The sequence below is a fragment of the Plecotus auritus genome, assembly GCF_963455305.1.
Source record: "Plecotus auritus genome assembly, chromosome: 4".
Lineage (NCBI taxonomy): Eukaryota > Metazoa > Chordata > Mammalia > Chiroptera > Vespertilionidae > Plecotus > Plecotus auritus.
Window position 1 is genome coordinate 61,548,911 of NC_137775.1, and position 27,097 is coordinate 61,576,007.

Consider the following 27,097-nt stretch of genomic DNA (forward strand, 5'->3'; position numbering starts at 1 on the left):
AGGAAAGTTACTCCTTGTCGGGGAAGAGGCAGGGAGCGGCAGAATAGAAGGCCAGGTGAAAGGAGGGAGCTTTCTAGAAAAGACGGTGCGAATACAGCGGGGGTAACCATTACACTCCTTCCGCGCTGCTGAAGCGACGGAAGCTGGGGGGAGGCACTACTTTACTCTTTAAACATGTTCTTTCACGTTTGGTAAAAACGACATCATTTCACACTGACATTCACGTGAAAAAGACAAACCTTCGCAAGACGTGAGGAATGCGCTTCGCCTCCTTGGGTTCTCGGTGAGAGAACCGCCGCTGTGCGCCTCACTCCGCGAAGGTCCCAGAGCGCCCCAGGGCCGCACCGCGCTCGGACCCGCCCCGCCCCCGGCCGGTGAACCGGAGCCCCCGGGGCGTCGCTCAGTGACGCGCGCTGGCCGGCGCCCGCTCCCCGCTCCCCGCTCCCCGAGCCACTGGGGCGCTGGAGTCGGACGCACGTTCTCGGCCCCGCCCCCGCGCTTCCACGGGCGCGCCTGGGGCTCCCCGCGCTTCCCGAGGTTTCGAGAAACGAGAAACGAAACCCAGTGAGCCAAACCCAGCAGCGAGCCCTTCCCCTCAGGTGCGGAGACTCATTTGCATGGACAAGTGGACGCTTGAGTTCACGAGGCCCGGGCTTATTAATGGGACCGGGTTTATTAATGAAGTAAACGGTCCCAGTGTTGCGATACTCCACAGGTCGTGAAGAACCTCTGGAGCCCCGTCCTGAGGCTGTGACAGCGCGCTGCATCCGGCGAGGGTTTTATGTTTGGGAAGTTTCTACAGTTGCGGGATTTTAGTTGCGATCTTATTTTGAGGGCCACTTGGGACTCTAGGCATGTTTAGTGTCACCTCGTGGAGAAAGAGTGTGGGCGGGGAACTGTCCATAAGTCAGACGTGTGTAAATACACGCATATATAAGCACAAACATACGGCCGCTGGCCGCGAGCTCCAGAGACGGCTTGCTAGCGCGGGCGGCCGGAACAGTCGGCCTGGAGGGGGCGGCGCCCTATGCAGATGAGGAGGGCGTGGCCAGCGCGCCGCGCCGGGCCCCGGAAGCGCGGAGAGGCCCGGTATAAAAAAAGTACTGAAGACATTTTTCCCGCACAACTGCTAAAGCTCCAGAGACGGAAGCGTGTGCGGCGGGGCGGCAGCAGGAGCCGCCACCTCCGGGACCACCGCAGCTGAGGCGGCAGCGGCGTGGGAGGGGGCGAGGGGCGAGGGGCGGGACTGGCCGGCGCAGGCGGCTGGGGTCTGCGAAGGACTAAGTCGTTCGCTGCGGCCGGGAGCGCACTCGCCGCTCCTGGAAGTGTTGCGGCTTCGCAGTTCTTTTGCTCGCTGCGCTCCTAGAAGGGGCGGCCGTCTCCAGGTGACACAGACGGGACTCCCGCTTGCGCTTTCCAGATGCATCAGAGATACTTTTGGTGCGGGGCTGCTCTGTGGGGCGCGGCGCGCGCGGCTGGGGACAGCGGGGTCTGGGGAGGGAGGGTCTCTGAGGAATCCCCGAGCCGAGCAAAGGGACGAGCTGTGGAAGGGGTTCCCTGGGGGAGGGGGCGCGCTCTTTCCTCTTCGGGCGCCTGTGGCCTCCAGCCGCCTCACGGAGCCCCTTCCCCCTTTTTTCTTTTAGGACTGACCAGGGCCAAGTGGCATTCGGCGGGCACTTCATGGCGGAAGGTGAAGGGTACTTTGCCATGGCCGAGGACGAGCTGGCCGGCGGCTCCTACATTCCCCTGGGCTGCGACTTTAGCGGTGGCAGCGACGTCGTTGGCGGCTGCGGTTTCGACGAGCACTGCTCGGACTACTGTGAAAGCCCCACGGCGCACTGCAACGTGCTGAACTGGGAGCAAGTGCAGCGGCTGGACGGCATCCTGAGCGAGACCATCCCGATCCACGGACGCGGCAACTTCCCCACGCTCGAGCTGCAGCCGAGCCTGATCGTGAAGGTGGTGCGGCGGCGCCTGGCGGAGAAGAGCATCTGCGTCCGCGACGTGCGCCTCAACGGCTCGGCGGCCAGCCACGTCCTGCACCAGGACAGCGGCCTGGGCTACAAGGACCTGGACCTCATCTTCTGCGCCGACCTGCGAGGGGAAGAGGAGTTTCAGACTGTGAAGGACGTCGTGCTGGACTGCCTGTTGGACTTCTTACCCGAAGGGGTGAACAAAGAGAAGATCACACCACTCACGCTCAAGGTAAAGTCACCCGACAAGGGCTTGGGGTCCACTCCGGGCAGGGGTTCTAAGGGCCAGGGGGAAAGAAAAGATGCCAGAAATCTATGGCCCTGACATGTTTGGGTGTGCTTATTTATTTTGCTTTTGATTCTTTACAATGAGTAATCTAAAGTGCATGGAGGATGCCCGGTGTTTTACTTGGTGCTTCAGCTCCACAACTCTCCTGCTTCCTCCTATGCACCCCCCCCCCCCCCCCGCCTTCCTTCCCCTTATTTTTTTAACTCTTGGCATTCCTTGCTTGAGTCTTCTCCAGAGTAGATTCTTAGTGGAAGAATGAAATTATCTAAGTCATTTTTTTGAGTCATTATATGTTCTAGTCATTGGGAAAATAGCAACCTGAAGCAGAACCAAGCCAGTGAGCTTATTGTATTGGAAAATGTGAATAGATTTCCTTGCTGCATTCAGCTGACTCCCTGTGTTTAAGATATACGTGGTGCTTCTCTGGGTTTGTTCATGTGTTAAGGATATAGTGTGTCCCCCCTCCTCTCTTTGGTTCAAAGCGCATTTTACACATTTAGTTAAAATTGTCTGAGGAATCAGCCTCCCAGAATGTCCTAATATACTTCATTTTTATTGTGACTGCCAAACACCCCTAGAGGGACAGACAAGATACTGATCTCATCTGTTGTCTCAGGGGGCGGGCAGAACTGAGTGACTAGAGACAAGAATGAGAGGCAGACCAACTTTCCTCTGAATGCTCTTCTTTCTTTTGAATATTATGTGAATATTGTACCTATAAGACCATTTTCAAAAAATAACATTTCAGAAGTCAGACATGACAACAGAACCTTTTAGTACTGTGCTACATCTGCCAAAAGCCTCAAACTATTATTTCTCGTCTCTTTCCCAGACAGTAAAACCACTCGTTAAATGTATTTTTTTTTTTTCTGTTTTCAGAAGACTGTTTAAGCCTGTAGGTAGTGTTTTGCTGAAACTTGGCAAAACAAAAGGGAAGGAGCAAAGTAAATGTCATCTGTGAGGAGGATGTATTTATTTATTATTTTTGCTAGGTGTGCTCATCTTCTTGTTTTATCTTTTGAATTATAGGAAGCTTATGTGCAGAAAATGGTTAAAGTGTGCAATGACTCTGACCGATGGAGTCTTATATCCCTATCAAACAACAGTGGCAAAAATATGGAACTGAAATTTGTGGATTCCCTCCGGAGGCAGTTTGAATTTAGTGTAGATTCTTTTCAAATCAAATTAGACTCTCTTCTCCTCTTTTACGAATGTTCAGAGAACCCAATGACTGAAACATTTCACCCCACAATAATCGGAGAGAGCGTCTATGGCGATTTCCACGAAGCCTTTGATCACCTTTGTAATAAGATCATTGCCACCAGGAACCCAGAGGAAATCAGAGGGGGAGGCCTACTGAAGTACTGCAACCTTTTAGTAAGGGGCTTTAGGCCCGCCTCTGATGAGATCAAGACCCTTCAGAGGTATATGTGTTCCAGGTTTTTCATCGACTTCTCAGACATTGGAGAGCAGCAGAGAAAACTGGAGTCCTATTTACAGAACCACTTCGTGGGATTGGAAGACCGCAAGTATGACTATCTCATGACCCTTCATGGAGTGGTGAATGAGAGTACAGTGTGCCTGATGGGACATGAAAGAAGACAGACTTTAAACCTTATCACAATGCTGGCTATCCGGGTGCTAGCTGACCAAAATGTCATCCCTAACGTGGCTAATGTCACTTGCTATTACCAGCCGGCCCCCTATGTAGCAGATGCCAACTTTAGCAATTACTACATTGCACAGGTCCAGCCAGTATTCACATGCCAGCAACAGACATACTCTACTTGGCTACCCTGCAATTAAAAATCATTTAAAAATATCCTGTGGGGAAGCCATTTCAGATAAGATAGAAAAAAATAAAAAGAAGAAGGAAAAGGCTGAGTGACCCAGCCCTGATTAGGGATATGTTTTGTACAATGATGATCTGCTCCTGATTTTAAGCTTGGCAAAGTTTGTGGATCCTTTCATAGATATGGGAGCATGATCTTAAAAATGGTCCCCACCCACCATCAACCCATGCACCAAATCCTCCTACCCAATAAGATTCTATTCTGAAACAAAAGAGACCTGTCATTGAAAACAACCAGGTTCTCCTAAAATAACAAGGGGGGAAAAATGCTTGATGACAATATGGGTTTGCAGTACCTTGCTCCCATAGCTTTGCCATGGGGGGGCGGGGGGTGGGGGAGGGCGGGGGGGAGAAGGTGGAGTTTCTTATAAGGTGGAATTCACAAAAGGAAAAATACAGAGGAAAAAAGATCTCACCCCAAATTAATTATATCACGAATTTAGATAGTAAAAATACTGGAAGAAGGGAAACTCTAACATTGGGATTATTATCTGAAGCTTGTAGCAAGTGCTTTTTGTGGAACTCCTGTTGCGCTAACAGAAATGGCTTACTCCAAATGAACAGTAGTAGGTTGATGCAGTTTTCATAACAAACAGCAGAACTTATGATGACACAATCCATTATTTCCAGCTGCATGTTTAGCTTGCATTTTTAAAATGTGAAAATGCAAGCAAAAACAGTTGTAGAAAGGAAAGTATGTTCAAGGACCAAAGATTTAACAGATAAAAATACCCAAATAGAAGAGATATAGTAGAATATATAAAGAGTTACTATATTTGTTACACACCAATATATATCAAAGTGCCTGTTGCCTTCTGAAAATTTGAAGTGAAAATTTTTTATGGTTTAATGATTATTTTGTTTTATCAGGGACTAAAGAAATAAAACAGCATAAGCTTGTGAATGGTGGAAGAAATGCCCTATTTTTTCTTGGCAAATACTTGTATAAAGCTAACATTGTTGGTGTGATATTATCATAGGTACATGTGTATGTATATTATGTGTGTATATAGACATATTTGGGATATGAATATATTCACACAACACATTGACTATGGTCTATAATGTAGCATATAGGAAATGTTTAAATACTGTGTGCTTTTATGTTTCAACAGGATGAAATGAGACGTGGGCATATTGCAGTGATGAATTAAAACCCACATCTAAAAATGTTAAGGCAAATGAAGGAGGAAAACAAGTAATATATTTGATAGGAAGTACAGAGATTATACATTTTTAGTGAGTGTTTTTTCCCTTTTTTTTTTTTTTTTTTTTTGTGAGCCATAGAATTCCCAAAATAGGAGAATGTTTGTTTGGCAGAGCACTCTTTTTTTTTATATATATATTTAACTGCCATTTTGACAGTTTGAACCCTTTTATTGTTTTTTATATTACTTGCATGTTTCCATGGTGTATAATCCAGTAGATCCTGGATCCATGATAGTCTATTTAAATCCCTAAAAGGAATTTCTGGTGATCTGAACACTACTTATTAATATTTAAATGAAAATTTTAATGAATGCCTTCTGCATTCTAAGACCACTAGAATTTAGTAAATGTGAAATGATCCCTTTTAAAGAGTATTTGCACAATTGCTTAAAATTTATATGAGATATATATATATATATTATATATAAAATTTTATAAATTCATGCCAATATGAAATATCTTTGATCTGGTTGTCACACTGCATTTAAATAGTTAGTACTGTAAAATTCAATCACTTTGCATTGAATCAAATCCAACTTTATTTTCTCTTTCCCAGGAAGCCATTTATAGTTTTGTGAAATGAATTGGCATTACTATTTCAGTTCAATGTCAGCTAATCCTAACACCTTTCCTTCTCCCAGCTCTAAATTCCTTTGGACACTGGTCTCTGAAAATGAATTTATTAAAAACAAAACTAACACATAAAAAATCTTCCCTTTGTATTGTGAAACAGCCACATAATCCCTGTCAACTCTAGTGGATGACTGCTTACTATGATAATTTCTAGGAAGAAACAACCAGATTTTAAAAATCTGATCTGTTAAAGAGGGGCTGGGGAAAAGCATAGCATCATCCTACATGGCAGTGTAATTTGTTTATGGTTTTCTGGGCATCACTCGGATGCCAAATTAATCCACCCAAACTACCTTTCACACATCTTTCTTTGAAGCCTTAACAGGAACTTGATGGGTTTGCTGTAGCAGCTTCCCTGTGAATTTGACAAAGCTGTAACAGCTACTACACTGCCACTTACTGTTTCCTAGGGGACTCTTCCTTCTCCCATGTTGTCTCAGTCTCCCTATCTCCAGCCCTGGGTTTGGAAAATTAATTGTGAATTCCCAGGAAATACTCCATTTCCAGAATAAGCCTGATATTTAACTATCAGAAACCAGAGCTCTGTCTGCTTCCCTGTTGGAAGTTTTCTGAAAGAATACTAGGGAATGCTTGGGAACGTCAGAGCAGCTGGTAATCTGCCATCTTCCTTCTCATCCTAATTCTTGTAAAGTGAGTTGTCCACTGTTTTTAAAAGAATCTGGAGATCTCTGGCTCTTCTATAGCAACAACCTGTTGTTAATTTATGACAGATTTTTGTATAGAGGGGCCTTATTTGAAAATACACTTTTCATTTATTTTCTCAAATATTTATGTTTTCTTGCTTATTCTAGGGTTGGTAGCATAATTGAAAGTGCCAGCACCTGACATTCAGATAGAACAGGTTGTGCTCAAGACAACCTTCAGTATTTTCTTTAAAGCTTATATAATTTATTTCTCTTTTGTATGTACTATAGTCTTGTGCATATGTAGTTCAACAAACCGTGGAATATATGTCTCTCTTTGTGGATGTGTGGCCTAAAAATTTGAATGTCTGCTGAAAAAGATCTGTGTGCATAGGTCAGAGAAAAGAACAGCTCTCAACTCCTGATTAGTGCCTGTGATTTGCTTGCTTTTGTGTTTATCTGGCCTAGTGTGCTGTTATTTTAAATAGGAAGAAGTTTTATCTTCTGAAGGCTCTTCTCATCTGTCCAGTCTGGTATGTCAGCGAACACTTAATCTGTGACAATACCCTTTTAAAACGTTTACTTCGTTTGCAGTAAATATGGTTGCCTCAAGAAGTCTTTTCCCTTCCAGAAATGGGGTCAAGTATCTGCTCACTTTGGTATTAGGTGGACTATTTTAGCATGGCTCCCAAAAAAATGCAAGATGGAAGACTATCTGTAATCCAAGCCAAGGAGGAAATGCAAAAAAAAAGTGAACGTACTGTTTTTTGCCACCTCTTTATGTTTGCTTATTGTTGGTTGCTTTACTGTGCCTAAAGTTGTTTTCAGTGCAATACTTGTCAAGTAAATATTGTGAACTATCCTGTAAATCAAATGTATTATGTTGAAAGCTATCAGCAGTTCAAAAATATGCTTTTTTGTTATTTGAAGACCAAGTGTGTTAGATGAAACCAAAAAGCCAAAAAAAAGGTAATTTCATATATAGTACCTAATTGAACATAATCTTTCTTTAAGATTTCTTATAGCATAGCCTTTTCAGTGCTAAGAAAGAATCTCTGTAATATTTTGTTGTAATAATGGCTTGCTAACAAAGTGTGTGGTAAAAGTGCTAAGTTGGAAGGTGTCAAGGTAACTTGGCAAGATTTGCTGCAAAGCCTTGTGGAATGGAGGAGGCTCTGCCCGCTGGCTCTCTCCAGCCTCTCTCCAACCATTGCCTGCTCTGAGACGTCCTATTGCAGCAAGCTGCACCTAGGGTCACTCTTTGGAATATTTTTGACATTAGACTATTCACAGGCAGAAAAGGAGTTGATGGAGAATGGACTCTTAAAAACTGACATATTTGAATCAGTGCTAGAGGGAACAGATTGTGAATTTTGTTTACAGCATCCAATATTTGGATTTTCTTTTTTGTAAATAAAAAGAAGTTATTTTTTTCTATTTATTTGTGTCTGTTATCTTTGGTGTCTGTGCTGGCTAAGAGACCATGTCCTCTAAATCTCAACCTGTATCCATGAGAAAAGACAAGCAGTATTTGGAGTAGAAGAAAAGCCCTCATCAACTTTCTGATTGAAGTTAAAATGCCCAACTTTTAGCCAGCTTATCTCTGACTCTCTCAGTTAGTTCCAGAAGAGTCTAGCTAATGGGTGGCAATTTTTTTTATCTAGGCATTAACTTAGTGTGAAGCAACTCAGAAGTCAGAGCTATTTTCCAGTGTCAGTAGAGACTCATGTATTTGGACTACGGGGCTCTAGTAACCCTGAGTGGTCCTTGGTTTTCATGAGTAGCCCAATTGCTGTGATTTAGTTATCAGTGGTTATATATAATCTGTTTGGGGTTCTATAGTGTTATTTGAAGGTGAAGTGGAAAGAAGAGCAATCATAGGATCTAATATGTTGTACTGTCTGTGTGTGAATGTGTACTCGGTGCAAAGAAATCACCCTTTGACTAGCAGTTATCATAATCTCACCTGTTCAGATTGCCAGGGGGCATACATTTATTTATTTATTGTTTGCTTTGTATAATTTTGGAGACTTTCTCAATAGTAGTAGTATGAGAATTTGGTAAGCCTAGGCTGTTATAAGACATATTTGTGATTTTTAAAACCATTTAAAGTCCTGATGTTGAATAGAATCTGTGCTTGACACTACATCTATAAAAGAGCCACTCCTGGTATTTAAAGCCAGCTTCCCTCACATACACATCATAAAAATACAAGGTGGTTATTTGGTTTTCATAGTGGTGTGTGTTATACTCTTCCTTTGTGGCAAACTCTTCATCCTCCTACAACCAGTTACTCATATGTGGTCATCATAATTCTTTTTAAGCAAGGTTTGAATAGGGCAGTATATATTAAGCCCCTCCTAGACTTAGATACGACCTGCTATTTCTAGTTGAATTTACCAGGTTGCACTTAGCTAAGCCTTAAGAGAAGCAACTCACCCTTCCTTTCCTTAGGAACCTCATTCCCTAAACATTCAGTTCCTTTAAAGTAGAACAAGAATTGTTAAAATCAAATACTTCAGAAATTAAACTGTACTTTTCCTTCTTAGAACCAAGTTTGAAATAAATAGCATGAATGCTCTTCAGCTTAATAGCAAATGATTTTTAAATGACAATGGCTTTCAGCCATTAATGCTCCAAAAAAATCTGGAACTGGGTCTCCTTGGACAAAAGGCTAAATCTAGGGCTAGGGCAGGGAATATACCAGAGGAACTTGGATCTCTTGTAATTCCAGAAAGCAAAGATGTGTTAAAAAAAACACACAAAAAAACAAAAAAAAAAAAAACAAACAAGAAACCACAATGGTGAGGAGCATGTCAAAAGAATAGAGGTGCCAACTGAAAGAGCTCCAATGGCCAAAGCTTGAATAATTTGAGCAACAAAATAAGTGGCATAGGATTATAACCCAAAGTAATAAATATTCACAAGTCCACATAAATAGATATAGATGATTGCATTAATAAATAAATGGGGCAAAGAGACAACTTTCCTGTGCAGAATTCCAAATCTCTAGATGCTGCCCTCTCAAAGAGGTGGACCTTAACTCTCTACCTCCTTTAAAAAATACATTTTTATTGATTTCAGAGAGGAAGGGAGAGGGGGAGAGAGAAAGAGAAATATCGATTATGAGATAGAATCATTGATCAGCTGTCTCCTGCACACCCCACACGGGATTGAACCCACAACCCAGGCATGTGCCTTGACTGGGAATCGAACCGTGACCTTCTGGTTCATAGGTCGATGCTCAAACTGTGAGCCACGCCACCTGGGCACATTCTACCTCTAAAATGTGGGTTGTGCATAGTGACTTCCATAGAGTACATACAGTATAGAAAAGGGTGAAAAAGAGTAACCGTAACTCATTGGAGAACCCTGACAAACTACAGATGATCATGATCAATATAAACAGTGATAAACATGAAGATAGCATGTGTCATTGTTATGATGTGATGAAAATGGCACTTCTGTACTCTTTCTTCCCAAACCCACAATCTCAGCCTAATTATGAGAAAAGACTCAGACAAATCTAAATTGAGGGCATTCCATAAAATACTGGGTGAGTTCTCTTTAAATCATCAAAACCAGGAAAATCTGAAAATTGCCACAACCAAGAGGAGCCCAAGGAGACATGACAACTAAATATAATGTGGTATCCTAAACGGGATCCTGGAACAGAAAAGGACATTGGGTAAAACCTATGATTCTGAATAAGTGTTATTGAAATAATATTTCAGTGTTGGTTCATTAGTTACGACAAATGTACCATACTAATGTAGGACGTTAACAATGGGGTAAGTGGCTGCGGAATACATGGTAACTATCCTCACTTTTTTTGTTGTTGCAAATCTAAAACTATTCTCAAATAAAAAGTTTATTTAAAAAACGAAGACTGAGTGAACCTTCCTCACTATTTCTAGGACAGTGACTCCCTAGAAAAATAATATAGTGAATAGTTAATTTTATTTTGTAATGTCTTCTGTATTTAAAGTGTTAGAGAGCATATGAAAGAGTGACTCCAAAGTTTCAGGGAAGCTTTACCTCTCAGTTTTAGGGAAAAGGAAGGGGGTTGAAGAGAACTGAGTTGTAGACAGTGTCTGCCTATAGAATAGTAGGAGGAATTCACATTACCTTAGATTTTTATGGAAAGGGAACATTACATGTAACTATAAACCATTGTGTAGATATAATTTATAAACATGGAATACTCAAGTGAGCAAGGAGCTAAACTTTTGTAGCCCAAATATTCAGGGAACCCTAGAAAGTTGTTCAGGAACTCTGTGAGGGAGTAAATGATGTTTTTAAAAAGTTAATGCTATGGGAGACTAACATTTTGTGGAGTGTTGAAATGAATTATTATTCAATGTAAATAACCACTTCCATCATTTACTTGCCTACCCAAGTTTCTTGTTTAGAATATCAGTTTTTCTTAAAGTGAAGGGACACCTGTTTTTGTATTGACTTCCTCAACTCAATCACTGGCATTAGAAATAATTCAAAATGCAGTTTTGAAAATTAGATACCCTTTGTAATTTTTAAAAGCAATAATTTCAGCTTAGGGTCATGGGGCACCCTGAACTTCAAGAATATATGCATAGGGGACTAAATTATTTCTAAGCTCCATAATGGAAAGTTCCCTTCAGGATCCCCTTCAGAAACTATTAATTTTCCAGCACAGTGTGTACTTATCAGTAATGCCAAGATTTTGTGGCATCATCTGGCCATGTCATTAGAAAACGGCTGAAACCCTATTCTTTTATTTTTTTCTTCTTTTAGAAAAATTCAACCTAATGAACTACACTAGTAGGTGCTATGGATAATGCTATTCTGTGTCATGAATTGCATATGCTCTGGAGTTTCTTTCTCAAGATCTCTTCAAATAAGGTCAAGAAGATCATGGTTCATATGTTCTTCATTTTAATGGGGGAATAATTAAAAACGATTAACATATCTTCATTTTAGAGTCCAGTTATCAGAAAAAAGAAGAGAAACAAATTCAATCAGTTCAGAGGCCTAATTGCTGAATTAGTTGCTAGATTGAGCAAATAAAAATATAGGATGCCCAGTTAAATTTGAAATTCAGATAAGCAATGATTTTTTTTTTAAGTATAAGTATGCCCCATGCAATATTTTGGACATACTTATACTAAAATTTGTCTGTATTAATCTGAAATTCAAGTTTGACTGAAAGCCCTATATTTTATCAGGCAGTCATATAACCTATATAGGATTACAAAATAAGGCTGAAAAAGTTTCCTATTATAATTTGACTCAAGAGCAGTTTATAACTTGTTAATATTTAACTTTAGTTACCACTAAACACTGCATTCACATAGAGTAACCATAGTAGCAACCTCTTTGAGACATGGTTCATTCATTAATATTTGCTGAGTATTTTTTATGTGTTTAGCCTTGTGCTAGACTCTGAGGCCCAAAGAAGTGAAAGGCCTGGTCCATTGTTCTTTAGAAGGTTCCACTTGCAAGTAGAACTTACTTGCTGAAGATTAGTTTTTCAGCTACCCTGGGGTTAGTTACTCATGAGGCTTAGCTCTGCATGGGGCACCACAAAGAGCCCTGTAGACTAGTGGAGAGTCTGCACAAGGGTAATAGTCCTTGAAATGTGCCTTCTTGGGAGCTTTTAAAGGCAGAGCTCCCCACAGATAGCCCCAGTATAGATAGGCACTGGCCATTTGTAAGGAAGGATAAGGGTAGATGAGAACTGCATTTTCTGCTGAGGGAAGCAAAATTCTCCCTGAGCTTCTGGACAGTTACATTCTCTTTTCAAAACCACTGCAAACATGTTTAGGACTTAACTAGAATGCACCTTGAAATTTTATTGCCTTATAATTCTGTTTGCTGCAGCACATTAAAATTTCCTTGAATGTTTCTTATGTAACCACTTCTGGTTAAATGTCATTTGAAATTATTACAATTTAGTCTTCCCTTCTTTTTTCCAGAGCTGGATAAGTCCCTTTCTCAGATGCTTCAAATGCACCATGCAGTTAATGCACCCCAAACCTTAACTGCTCCCAAATTGTGTAAAAAAAAAAAAAGTTTCTTTCTCAGATACTTCAAATGAATCAAATGCACCATAGACTTTTACCCTGCCTAATGTGTATAAAACCAGTTGTGTTCAGCCTGGCAATTTATTTAGTCAAGGTAGAGATCTTATTTAAAGAGCATTTATAACTGTCCTGATTATTTATGTGCTCTACATGACTGCATGGGGTAGAAGAAATCCACAGCTTTCACAATCATCAAAACATTTAATAAATAGTTTCGTATGCCCTTGGTTTGATGCTGTGTGAATATTTACAAAGAGTATGAACAAATAAAACACAAAGCGGCAGTGAAATTAAGAATTTGTATGTATATTTTTATTGTTGATTATATTACAGATATCTCCCATTTACCCCCCTTTACCCCCATTCTCCCAGCCCCTACCCACCCATGCGCAGGTCTTCACCACCCTTTTGCCCATGTCCATGGACTATGCATATAAATATATAAGTTCTTTGGTTTCTCTCTTCTTCTCCCTCCAACCCCACATCAAGGTATGTCAGTCTGTTCCATGCCTCCATAATTTGGGTTTTATTTTATTGGTCAATTCATTTTGCCAAAATATGAGTGGTCAAGCTGGTTCCCACTTAAGAACATCTGCTGGTTGTTCCATCTCCTTGGAAAGCTCTTATTCCAAATTTTTGCATCACTTGTTCCCTCCCTCACTTTATTATCATCATTGTTATTATTATTAGTTGTTGTTTAAATGTTACTTTCTCAGAGCGATCTTTCCTGATCTTCCTACTTAAAATAGTTTTCCCCCAACATTTTTACCGTTATTGCTAAGACTTTATCCTGATTTTAGATGTGTATTACCATTACACTTGACACTATCTGAAATTGTATTATAAATTGATTTGTTTCTTTACTTATGGTTTATTTGTCCTCATAGAATGAAATTCCATAAAGGCAAGAACGTGGTCTAATCTCCTATTATGTTCTTTGTGTCTGAGATAGTGCCTGCTTCATAAGAGGTACTTGTTCCATTTGGGTTAGTAAATGAATGAATGCATTCCATTTGGTTCAAGTCAGAGGGGAGGTCAAATATTTAATTGGGAAAGTATTAAAGATTATGTAAAAAGAGTGAAGAGTGGACCAGGAGCAGTTAAAAATAAGAGAAGGATCTCAGAGATTGTCTGCTCATTGAAGGAGCACAGAGGAAAACCCAGGTGGGCTCCAGCAGTTTAGGAGAGAGATGGCCTCAGGGGGCATGTTTAGGGCAGGAGTATTTAAACCTCTCTTTGGTTCCTGAGCTTGAGCAGCTGGGGACAGTGGGACAGCTGGTGTTGACAGCATTTGTGTGGCATGGTACTTAGGGACAAGAGTAATAGGAAGCACATCTTTCAGCGCCCATGGGTCTGGTCTCTGTTCCAAACCGAACCTGGCAGCCTGGTAAATAAAGAAATAAAGAAGAGTACAGTGGTCCTGGGCAGTGATCTCTCTCTCTCTCTCTCTCTCTCTCTCTCTCTCTCTCTCTCTCTCTCTCTCTCTCTCATCACCTGCTACATCTCTCAGAACTAGGGAATCCCTGAGAGAAGTTTTCAGGAAAATGAGCACAAGGGCCGAGGTCTGCCTCATATTTTAAGTAAGGGTAGAGGTTATTAGGTGGGAAGTGCACTTTGCTATTGGAAGAAGGCAAATGTATAGTGGGTGGTCTGCTCATCAGCTCTTTCTCAAATGAGACAATCAGCATGTCCACTAGCACTCCTAGCTGGTCAAGCCTCACAGAACCAAAAGTCTTGCCCTGGGGCATTATACTAGTACCTGTTGTGACTATTTGTTACTGATTTTTCAGGAGTGTCCCATCTTCAAAATTTTGTCCTGTGGTCAGACTCTGTGCCTGCCATGTTGTTGCATAATGTCACAGTAAGGTTTCTGATTTTAGGTGCCATTTTATAATTGCTAAGTTAGATATCTGGTGCAATAAGGATCCCCCCTACTTCAAAAAATTGCTTAAAAATTAGTTTCAAACTCTTTATTTCCACTTGTATACATTAAAACCAACTTGAATTCTCTGGATCTTGTCCTTAGTCCCAACCCACTTAGGCCATGGCAATTCTCAAAAGAAGAGAGGTTGGGAAGGAGCTTGATCGAGAAAAGTGAAACAATAAGATATATAGGGTGTCCCCCAAAATGTATGCACACTGGAACAGTTGATAACTCACTTAATTTTGAAAATGAACTGTATGTTAATAAACACTGACTCTATAATCATTCAAAGTGTGTATACAATTAAAAAAAATTGGTACACCCTATATTTCATAAAAAGTACTGAGAATTTCATATAACAGTCCAATTATAAAGAAAGTAGGTTTGGGGCTTCTGAATCCACTTGAGGTTTTAAGAGCCACTTTAGAATATCTATAAAAGAAGGGTTTATAAAGAGATACCGTTTCCTCATTTCTGAGAAAGGATGACTGTTAATATTACTTATACCAGAAAGAGCATGTGTACACCAGGGTTATGTCTCTAATAATAAGGCTTTTGGTTTGTTTGGTTTTTATCCTGCATTGTATGATCTTTGGAGGCTAACTAGAGGAAGAGACCTGACATTTGTTGAGTTCTTACTCTGGGCTAGGATGCCTAGCATTCTACATACATCATCTTCCTTAATTGCCAAATACAATAGTGATAGCAATTATATTCCCCACTTCACTGAGTAGAAAATGGAATCTATGAAGGATCAGTCATCCAGCTGGAATGGAGAAGAGGGAGGATTCCAAGGCATGTCTTGGAATCCCATTTTTGCTCTCTTTTTCTAACCTGTCAAGCCCTCCACCTCTCACCATTGGCTGTGGATTGTCAGTGCCATAGTTTCTCTCTGTCCTCAATACTTAAGAGCAGGAGAAAGGATACACAGTGGCCAGCCCAGCTGAGGGAGTGTGAACTCTAAGAATAAAAGTGGCTATACAATGTCAATAGTTCCCTGTAGCAGGCATTACCTATAATGCATAAAAATATAAAATAATTATATTTTATGTTTAATAATAACAACAATCCTGAGACTTGGGTTAAAACAGTGTTATGATTATCTCTTTAAGAAAAATGAGACTTAGAGAGATGGAGCTTGTACCTAAGGCATGAAGGCTTTTAGAACTCATTCAGTGATTACATAGAGGGAGAGTCTATTTCTGCCTGAGACACACAAGGCAAATTGGTCCTTCTGCAACCCCTCTCCTTTCAGCCATCTATCTAAAAGGTGCATCATGCTAACGCAGCAGGTAGAAGGTTCAGGAAGAGCATCAGAGCTTTTCTTACAGAATGAGATCACATAAATTGCCTATTGTGAGTGGATTACCTTATGAAAAATAAGCATAATTTAAATTTTCAGTTGGCAGTCAGAATTCAGTAAATCACTTCAGTGCTGTCAAACCTGTTTTCGGTATCTCCTATTACAGAGAATGGGCCACTTAATCTTTAAAAAGTGATCAATTAGCCTGACTTGCGTCACAACTTACTGACAATGCATGCTAACCAGCTGGCTGCTTTAAAAAAATTTTTTTTTCTTAATTTTGAAGAAAATTTCTGAAAGGAAAGGTAAAGAGTGTAATCAGACATACTAACCTCTTACAAAACTCTGAATAAATTTCTATAACTTCTAAAATGTTCATTAGTCTTCTTGTGCTGTAGGCTTATCACACCTGTTTAGCTGTGCCACCCCAAACATGTTCCTTAGCAATTTTCTCCTAGTTTGCGACTTTTGCTTAATGATGTCATTGCCTTTCTAGATACATAATGTCAACAAGATTCTTTGTCACTTGGTAGATAGTTCAGAGTTTTTTGGGGTTATAGATGGGTGTAAGATCAGATCTTTGGGCCTGGATTCCAGTTCTGTGCTGGAACTAGCTGATGTACTTCTAAATGGTGCTTAAGTAAACGCATGCATGCCCAGGTCCTACTCCTAACAATTTTTATTTCATGAACCTCAAGTGAGGCAAGAATATCTGTAACTTTTATCAAGTGTTTCTGAAGCACAGCTCTGTTTAGGACCCCCTACTTTGCAGATATGAACAGTGCCAAATCTCTGTCAGTTAGCCTAGACCAGCCGTGGGCAAACTATGGCCTGCGGGCCGGATCCGGCCCGTTCAGCTGTTCTATCCGGCCCGCGGAGCTGAAAGAGCGGAGGGTTCTCTTGCTCTCCCCTCTGCTCCTTCACCAGCAGCAGTGTTAACATGGCAACGTCGGGAAACATGGCCGCAGCTCCTTCTTCTGAGTGGGCGGATTTATATCCGCCCATTCAGTAGAAGGAACAACCTCTCAATCTTCCAGAGGCTCCTTGTAATGCCTGCGGACGAGTCCCCCGAAATCACCCTGGGAATGCGTAGACACGTTATAGTGGTGATGTAGGGAGACACGCCCCTGCAGAGCACAGTATCAGAGCATTAGCTAAAAAGGAGACCAACAACACTGTTCCCACTGAAGTTGATGTTTTAAAGACCAAAACCTTTCAACCCAGTCTACATTGCCATCTACATCTACGTCCCGGGCATAATTTGGAAGTTGCACTAAAGAAAATGTTTAATTTACTGTTTACACATTTTGTTCTTTTCTATTTGTTTTAGTTTTAAATTATTTTATTATATTTAAGTTTAATTTGAAAGGCTTTTGTACCTTTCCTTTGTTAGGCAATTTTATTTTGCCTTTGCCATCTTCAATATAAGGTATGTTATTGTGCTATGATTCCTCCATTTTTTGAAGTTTCAAATTATAATAATTAGTGTTTACATTCTTCTTGTTAAAATGTTTGAAATGAATAAAACTATTGAAATAAAAAAAAAAGACCGTACCCTTTTATGTAATGATGTTTACTTTGAATTTATATTAGTTCACACAAACACTCCATCCATGCTTTTGTTCCGGCCCTCCGGTCCAGTTTAAGAACCCATTGTGGCCCTTGAGTCAAAAAGTTTGCCCACCCCTGGCCTAGACCCTCAGAGCCTGAGGCAGTGATTATGATCCTAATAATTTATTTGTGAGATATAATCACAGGACGTTGGTGTAAAGAGCAAGTGTGATTCATTGCAACCCAGGGTGTTACCAGGCTAGCTACTGCATCACAGGGTGCCACAAAATAACACAACAACTGATTCATCAGGCTTGTTCAATTAGTAGAAGAGAATTCTACAGATGGTTTGCAAAGAAGCTCTCAACCTTGGAGCAGTACACAGAAGAGAGAAAGAAACTGGGAATTTATTCACATAGTTTCTCCCTGCCTCCCTTTTCCCACTGATCAAGGTTCACTCCTTGGAGAACTACTACATTTCCAGTTGCCTCATCTGGCCACTAAGTGACTGTGCAGGAGAACAGGTCTCATTTCCTGCATGGTGGTTCTTCATTAAATTCCAAAGATGGAGTGGATCTGGCAACAGGTGGGGTGCTGACTCAAAAAGAAAGAAAAAAGGTGGTCAAGGTTTGCATTCTACAATGCAAGAGGGATTGTTTCACCCTGTCATGGAGATAGAGTTAGATTTAAAGAGGGAATGGAAGATTCGGGGAGGATGGGAACCACAGAAAAGATACTGAAAAAAGTTAGTGTTGAATATTGTTGATTGATATGACATCTCTTTCCATCTTTCTGTCCTTTGCCTTATATCCCAGGAATTAGAAATGCTAGTGTGTTAGAAGACAAAGAACTCTATTTTCCAGATTCCCTTGCAGCTAAGGCTCTGGCTACAATTCAGGTTTTTCCAATAGGAGTCACTTGCATGAGATGTGGCAGAGAAGCCTTTTATATGCCACTGTGGTGCCTCTATGCAAGTTCCTGTAGATGTGTATATTGGTGACAACACTAATTTTTTAAATTATAGATTGCAGCTGTGATGTAGTATAGATAGCATTTAAGGGACTCATTGATCAGCTTCAGTCCCCTTTTGGTTAGTGACCTAATCAAGTATTTGGAAGCTTCCAGTTCAGTTAATTCAATAGATATTTGAAGCACTCCTCAATATGTAAAGTCTTCTGACTAAATCTTACTGATGCAATGGAAATTTGATTGTTAGGAACCCACAGAGAATGTATGAACGTATATGTCTCTTTCTCATCTATCTGTGTCATAAATTAGTACTGTGCAGAGAGTCTCAATTTTCCATGTATCAGGATCTCCCATAGAGCTTGTTACAGAACCTGCTTTCCTTGCCTGTTTATATTTTTAATAGGTCTGTGGGTGATTTTGAGGCACAGAGAAGTTTGTGAACCACTGATACAGTGGCTTTAAACATTTTGTCTAGTGAAAAAACATTTTTATATCATCATATATGTATTGTTGTTTGAAACTTTCACAAAACAATTTTGAAACTTATTACTAGAAATAAATACTATTTACTTTTCTCTTTTAGTCTATCCTATTCTATTCTATTTAATTTTTGTAAAATGCTGGTGCAAAATATATTAAAACTGAAAGGAAGAATTATGACTTCTAATAATGATTTTACCTTATATTTATTTAACATACAATATATTGCATATATTTTAATTTGCACTACACACGAACATTAAGATGCATATTATGACTCCAATTTTACATAAGAAATGATGAATCACATCTTACTACAAAATGCACTGGTATTTCTGTTATGCATCTAGTTCTGTAGTTTTGGTACAGCCTTAAAAAGCTTTATTATTTGAAAAAAGTCATTTTGCTTCTCTACATCTCAGTTACTCCTTTTATAAAAAATTTGAGGGTGGGCTGGGGTAGAGGTGTAGGGGAGTTAGGGAGCATAAGATTGGAATTAGGATTGGGTTAGTTTTCTGCCTTGATCTTGGCTGAAAGAGTAACTTTTATAACCAGGACCTATATTTTTGACTATTTAAAATTTCTTTCTTTCTCTTTCTATAGCCACAATAACAAAAATAAATGTTTAACATTTATTGAGTACTCTTTCCAGTTCAGGCATGGTGCTGAAAACTTGACATCCTTCATTGAATCCTCATAACAACCTATGAGTTACATGTCATTATTATCCCCATTTGCAGAAGTGGAAACTAATATTTAAAGAACTTAAGTTGCCCTAGCTGGTTTGGCTCAGTGGATAGAGCGTCAGCCTGTAGACTGAAGGGTCCCAGGTTTGATTCCAGCCATGGGCCGGGTTGTGGGCTTGATCTCCAGTAGGGGGAGTGCAGGAGGCAGGTGATCAATGATTCTCTCTCATCATTGATGTTTCTTTCTTTTTTTTTTTTCTGGTTACCTCACAATTTCTTTTCTATTTTTTTTAATGATTTTTTATATTATTATTTTTATACATATGTGTCCTTATTCCCCCATTACTCCCCACCCCCCACTCATGCTGCACCCCCCTGTTGTCTGTGTCCATTGATTAGGCTCATATGCATGCACACAAGTCCCTTGGTTGATCTCTCCCCCTTACTCCCACCGACCCCCTCCTTCCCTGAGGTTTGAGGTTCTGATGTTTCTATCTCTCCCTCTCCCTTCCTCTTTGAAATCAATGAAGAAATATATTTTTAAAAAAGAATGTAATTCTTAAAAAAAAAAAAAAAAAGAACTTAAATAGTTGCCTAAGGATACACAATCTGTAAGTCGGGGAGCAGTGGGCTTACTCCAGAGCAGGGCTGGGGAACCTTTTTTCAGCCAAGGGCCATTTGTATATTTATAATGTCACTTGAGGGCCATACAAAATTATCAACTTAAAAATTAGCCTGCTATATTTGGTCAGACATTTAATTAACTCACCCCTAATGCCTTGGCAGGGCTAAACCAAATGATTTCTCAGGCCTTATAAGGCTCGAGAGCCAGTCGTTCCCCACCCCTACTCCAGAGGTTTTAACCACCAAGCCAGATGTCTTCGCATGGCAGTGATCTTGACCAATGCACAATGTTGTCTGCTTTCAGGGAATACCACTGAATGTGAGTGACTGGGTAGATCTTATGGGGATTTCCTGGGATCCAATCTAATTTATTAAAAAGAGAATGGTCCATGAATTGCTGTATTTTAACTTATATTGGTAACAAATTACTTGCATTGTTGACACCAGAGTTGAGAAATTTTTACCTAAAATTTCCAAGGCCTGCTTTTATTCTAAAAGTCTCTGTTTGCTAAGGTGATGAAAAAAAAAATAGAAAGATCATATAAATAACATGTTTCCTTAAACCTTGCACTTTTAATCTGTTCCTGACTAATGGGCTGTTTAATCACCCGGAACCTCAGAGCTATTATCTCAACAATTCACATACCAACTCCAGAGTTTTTAAAGTTGGGTGAATGTGGTAATCCAGGGAGAAAATATTAAACTTCTATTTTTAGCTGATCCTTCTAAAAGTTTATATTTGTGCATAATACATTAGTGTAGTCATATGTGTGTTACATCACTGAATAACTAAACAAACATTTACTGTGGGTGATCAGAAAAGTCTGGAGACTACCGACTTAGCCATTTTTCTAGGTGGAGCTGACTTTCTCCATGGGTAGAGATATGGTCTGTGTTCCACTTATCTATTGTTATGTAACAAAACACAAATTTGGTAGTTTAAAACAATATCGGTATTTAGTTTTCTCACAAAGCTGCAGTTTGGGCAGGACTCAGTGGGAACAACTTGTTTCTGCTCTATCAGGGTGGCTTGAAAGCTGGCCTGGAGCCATTAGGATGAACACTGTTCACTCACAGGTCTGGCAGTGGATGCTGCCTGTTGTCTGGGAAGACTCAGACACTTGGAGATGAAAATGCATCTCTCTCTCTCTCTCTCTCTCTCTCTCTCCCTCTCTCTCTCTCTCTCTCCTCTCTCTCTGGTCTCTCCATGTCATGACTGCAGGGAGGAGGCAGCGCCAGCTTAGCTGGACCTACTACAGAGCAGCTCAGGACTCCCAAGGTGCATGTGCCATGGGAGAGAGCCAGGTGGAAGCCCAATGACATTTTCTCATCTAGGCTCCAAAATCATACAGGGTCATTTATGCCACATTTATTTCTTTCAGAAGTAAATCGCTTTGGGAATAAGACTCCACTTTATGATGGGAGGAGACTCAAAGAATTTGTGAGCATGTATTAACATTTTCATACTTTGCTTAATCTGACTGGGGACAGCAAAAGGCCATGGTTGAACACCAGGTAACTAAATCTGGGCATTAAGTTTTGGGCTGGACATGAACCTGAGCTGGTCTGGATGGGTCACCAGACTGAGTAGACTAAACCTATCTGTCTCCCTTTCATTTCTGCTTCCCCACCCCTAACCGGCATTTGGAAATTCCTCCAGGCTTCTAGCCTGGTCCATGATTATTTGAAAGTGCATTAGGAATTGGAAATGGAAAACAATCATTTTAGAATAAACTAAGTGACACCCTGCTCAAAGGGGGAGGGTAGCTGGGTTCTTTTTACTGGTCAGGCAGGCCTAAGGGTGGGGTTAAGGATTCTCCCATCAAAATATCATGTATATCAAAATGTCATCATAGGTATATTTGTTAATAAAAAATGTGTACACCTCTCTTTAAAATGTCATGTCAGTAATAGTTATGTGTGCTAGCAAAAAATATGTACACTTCCCATCAAAAGATCATATCAATAATAGATGTGTGTTGGAATAAAAAATTGTATTTTTTCATAGGCATTTTCCTACTCAAGTTAACTGGTGTTTCTAAAGCAAGAGAATATAGCCAATTGACATTTAAAATAACTTTCTTTGCTTTTCCCCAACACTTTAGATAAATAAAGTAAATTTATAACATGTATTTGAGTAAAGATAATTTTCTATAAATAATAAAACACTGGTAAAAGAAATACATCCTAGTAATGTATTCTATTGAGGTGTTAGAGCAAAATGCTTTCATTTATCATGATTTTAAAAGGTATATGTATTTCTGAAATTCTAAATTCTAGTCTGGAGACTAATAATAGCTTCCATTGACATTTGATCAAGTAACTTAAAACTAAGAAGCCAGAGAAGTATGAAAAACATTTGGAAGTTGTTCAGAGGACAGTCTTAAAGATGATTAAAGGATTGAAAAATAGGACCCAAGAAAGTGTGATTTATTGAGATTATTCAACTTTGACAAGACAGGCTTTGAGAGGATGGCTCAATTAGACTTCTGTTGACCAGAACTCTTCCCTATGCTCCGCCATGCACTTGCAGCACGGTGCCAAGGGATGTTCATGATTGGGATTCTAGAGAAATGGAAATTTCCAAAATGGTTTTGATTCCATCTCTGTCCCCTATCACCAAGTTTAAATTTCACCAAATGTAACTTTAGTGCCTTCTAATACTTTGAAATATAGGACCCTTATTCTTAGACCAAGCTAGAGAGTAGAGTTTTACATTCTAAACTCTTAAACAAGAAGGTGCCTTGCAGTTCATCCTCTAGCTGTGTCAGGAGCTTAATTTTGGTTAGTTTTAGTAAAAAAAAAAAAAGTAGTCTGTTAAAATCAAATTTATAATTAATAACTGCAATGTAGTTTTAGGCTGGTTGTTAAATCCTTTACTATAGTGATTGCTAATTGATTTTTCTCCCTAGAATGACTTAAATATGTTGGTACCTTAAGACACTGAAAAGAGAAGTGACCTGCATATTTCTTTGGAACCTAAAATCCTATGAACTTTGATTTAATTGTATACACGAAAACAAGCAAAATTACCCTTTTTAAAATAAAGTCAATATCATCAACCATCATTTGAATATACAGAACAAACAGCTATTTTACTGCAGATTCTATCCTTCTAAAAGTTTGGTGTACTACACATCATCACACACACAAAATATTTACTGCCCAAATAACAATGTTATTTGGAAATTTATAAGGCTAGCATGTAAGAACAATTTGTAAAACTAGCATTGCAAATAATTTTAGCACTAGAATAAAATTTCATTTTTTAACATTTTTGAAAAACTTATAACTCTTATGGGATTTACAAACCAGCACATCCTCACTCTGGAATCCCATGTGATTATACCACATTGAGACACATTCTTTCACTATTGGAAGTGAAATTTCTATATTTAGCATATATACTAATTTGGATAGAGAAATAGAAACTATATCTCAAATTCACTTACATTTTCTGAGAGAAAGAGAGACACACAGAGAAAAACACCAGTGCTCTCTTCAATGAACTTTTTTACTTACAAAAGAGAACATTTACCAAAAGTACTAATGTCATAAAAAAAGATGTGGGTGACAGTTACCAAAGGGCATTTGGATCCTCTGTAATAGGTCTTGCAATTCCCAAAGAACAAATAAGAATGTTATATTGGAATTCATAAAATTGACTGGGCAGGATATTCACAGTTCATCTCATGCACATGCATAAGACAATTCCCCTGCAGCACAATGGACTGAAAATGACATTTAAGTTACTGGTATTAAGGTTTAAGACAAAGAACAAGTTAATTGTGACATAGCTAAAGCAGCTATTAAAATGATATGTTTATTAAACACAAGAGAATACCATGAACTTCTGGCCAAAACAGTACTGTCTTTGTGCTGCTGTCTTGAGAAGATGAGAAATATGGGACTACTGAATTAAAATTACTTCCCAGATTTACTTCTGAATTGATTGATTTGAGAAGTTGCTTATATGTGATTAGTAGGAGTGAAAATAATCACTAGTCTATTGGGAAGAATCATGAGTGAAAATGATAAACTGGTTGGATTCCCTGATCCTGTACTTTATGCGTTTTTTATTTTTCCTTCCACCAAGCCAATTAGTGAGTGAATTTGAAGCTGTTTAGCCAAGCATTCTTCTCTGATGCAAATCACTTGCACAAAAAGTTAAGATCTGAGCCTGACTGCTAGATGTCATGTCCACAACCACTGTGCCAACCAACATCCATCACCAACATGCAAAGCCAGCAAGAAGTCCAGCTGGCTTTGATTTAGAGGTTGTTAGGCAAATTGTCTCAATTTTGAAATTCATTTCTTTTAATAACAACAGCAAGTAATTATATAGTGCTGTTACATGCCAGGCACTATTTTGGATTTATTTAATTCTCACATTGATCCTAATTGATGTGTATCAGTTAGCTTTTGATATGTAAGAAACCATCCAAAACTTAGTGGCTTCCAGCTGTAATCATGAAATATTATTTATTAGTCTGTGCATCAACTGGTGTGTCTTTTGTCCGCTGTGGGTCAGGTAGGAAGCTTTGATAATCTCAGCTGAGCTTTGTTATATCTCTGGAGTAGCAGCTAGGACCACTGTGCTGAGTCACTTGTTTTGGTCCATATGATTGCTTATCATCCAACAGCATGTTCACATGATGGATACATTATGGTCCAAAGTGGGGTGCAAGGGCTTAGGAGAGGGTGGAGGAGAACAAGTTCCCTTTCGGCTTGGCCTTGAAACTAAGTGATGCCATGTCACTTCCAATATATTCTGTTCACCAAAGGAATCAGAAGGCCAGCCTTTAGTCAAGGGGAGGAGGGTTAGGTGGCACCTTCTGGTCAGAGGAACCAAAATGGCTATGGATATAGGGAGAAGTAAAGGACTATATTCATTATTCCAATCTACCGCAAGTGGACACAACTATTTCCATTGGACAGATGAGGGAACTGAGATACAGTGTTTACGTGACCCAAGGTTGTGTACATTCTAAGTGTCCAAGTCAGCATTCAGACCCAGGGAGTCTGACTCCAGAATCCATGTTCTTAACTCATGCTACTTATTTATTTTGGTTGCATCTTTCCCAGTTGTCATGGCCACATGTGTTATGGATCATGAGGCATCATGCTTATTGCCTTCTTTCATATAGAAGACCTCTGACTCCCATGGCACCATCCATTCCACCTTATCTCCTGGGCTAAATGCTTGCAATAGATAACCCTTTTTCCTTTTTGGGATTTTCTCGGGGCTTTTACTCTTATCTCAAAGAGGAAAATCATGAATTTTTTTTAAAGTGTGTTTTAGCAAAATGCTGTATGTTGATGTATGCTTTTCTCATTTAGATTCCCAATAGATGAGGGTAGGAACTGTTTATGTGTATTTCATTTAATTTTTTTAGCAACAGATAATTTTTTTTAACTTATTTTTTGTTAATCCCCACCTGAGGATATTTTCCCACTGGTTTTTAGAGAAAATGGAAGGGAGAAGAAGAAACATCAATGTGAGAGACACACATCGATCTATTGCCTCCTGCATGCTCCCTGAACTGACAGGGGATGGATCCTGAAATCAGGGTACATGCCCTTGACTGGGATCAAACCCAGGACCCTTCCATCCTCAGGCTGACACTCTATCCACTGAGCCAAACCAGCTAGGGCAGCAACTGGTAAATTCTTTATTAAAATTCTAAAATGAGCTGTTTCTTTTATTTGCGAGTACATTCCACTACGGTAAGGACCTCAACTCAGCATTACAGTTGTTCCTCCAGGAGTAAGCAACTGGCAGGTATTAATACATGCGAATTAAATAGAGGGATGAAGGAAGCCAAAATATTATTGATAAATATTTTTCATCATTAATTTTATCGAGTATATTATATTAATATTATACTCTTTGTTTTTCAAAATAACTTTGTTTTTGTTTATTCAGTTCAATTTTCTTTTCTTATTATGCTTGCTATACTTTATGTACATGATGCAATAGTACTATATCCAGATTTTTTAAAAATTACTATTTTTGAATTTTCTTCCTCTATGATTTCATATAATGACTCCCTTAATCAGGACACATGGTAATGTTTCTAGTGCTCATACTAAGGCTTTTGAGACTAAGGAAACTTTCAACCCAAGTAGGCCTTTGCAAAGATGGAGCTCACTGCCCACCCCTGCTATTGCTCCATTGCTCTTTTGAAATCTAATCCTTGGGCCCGACCTAGTGCTATGCATTAATTAGAATGCATGCAAATATGAGTGTAGAAAACTCCTTGAAGTTCTTTATTTGAAACTCTTCTCAGTTACCTGGTGAGCTGTTTGCGACGCTTTTTTTACTTTTACCAATGGGAATTGAAACAGTCTGGGTAGGCAGCTTGTCAAATACAAAATCAAGGCCAAGGGATTGGGTAGCCAAGATAAGAACTGAAGGAACCTTATTTTATAGCTCATTGTTCAAGAGACTGAGAAATGTAGTTTGTAAGGAAAGAATAATATGGAAAACAAGTACCACTTTTCTTAATCATGAATTATGTGTGTGTGAAGATTTTTGATTAGAACATACTAAAAGGTTGGTATATGGTTAGTTTGTAGAATTGATATTGGATCCACATGATTATTAATAGGAGAAACATTTCACGATTCATCTCATTAGTATGTATAATTGCTATTTGGAGACAGATCTGATGCCTAGAAGACAAAGAGCAAAATGAGCTTAAATCGATTTCGTCCTCTAGAGATTAGAACACAAACCATCAGAATGTATAAGAAGAACCCAAAGCAAGAAAACTGCTTAACTATGAGTTCTTTCTTTGTGATAAACCCCATTTTAACCCCAGTATCTGTGTCTCAGAATGTTTGCCATAAATATATTTTATTTCAATGAAATTTTTGGTTAATGAAGATTCTGAGA

The 27,097-nt window shown here is 39.5% G+C and overlaps 1 protein-coding gene and 1 long non-coding RNA gene across 5 annotated transcripts in view; one reads left to right on the forward strand and one right to left on the reverse strand.

The window, feature by feature from the left end:
- The window catches only part of LOC308247096, a 313,281-nt gene extending 312,829 nt beyond the window's left edge, over positions 1–452 (reverse strand). For both annotated transcript variants that reach the window (XR_013960452.1, XR_013960453.1), the window contains exon 1: positions 240–452. This is a non-coding gene — a long non-coding RNA (uncharacterized lncRNA). The remainder of the gene's footprint in view (positions 1–239) is intronic.
- Positions 453–1,120: 668 nt separating this feature from the next.
- TENT5A (terminal nucleotidyltransferase 5A) overlaps positions 1,121–27,097 on the forward strand; it is a 149,952-nt gene continuing 123,975 nt past the window's right edge. The window contains exons 1-3 of one of the 3 annotated variants that reach the window (XM_080666735.1): positions 1,121–1,440; positions 1,644–2,205; positions 3,292–8,037. In XM_080666735.1, coding sequence (XP_080522861.1) covers positions 1,421–1,440; positions 1,644–2,205; positions 3,292–4,068 — 1,359 coding nt within the window. In that variant the 5' untranslated portion in view covers positions 1,121–1,420 and the 3' untranslated portion in view covers positions 4,069–8,037. Of the gene's footprint in view, positions 1,441–1,643; positions 2,206–3,291; positions 8,038–27,097 lie in introns of those variants that run through there. The other 2 variants (XR_013960517.1, XM_080666736.1) reach the window with 2 other exon arrangements.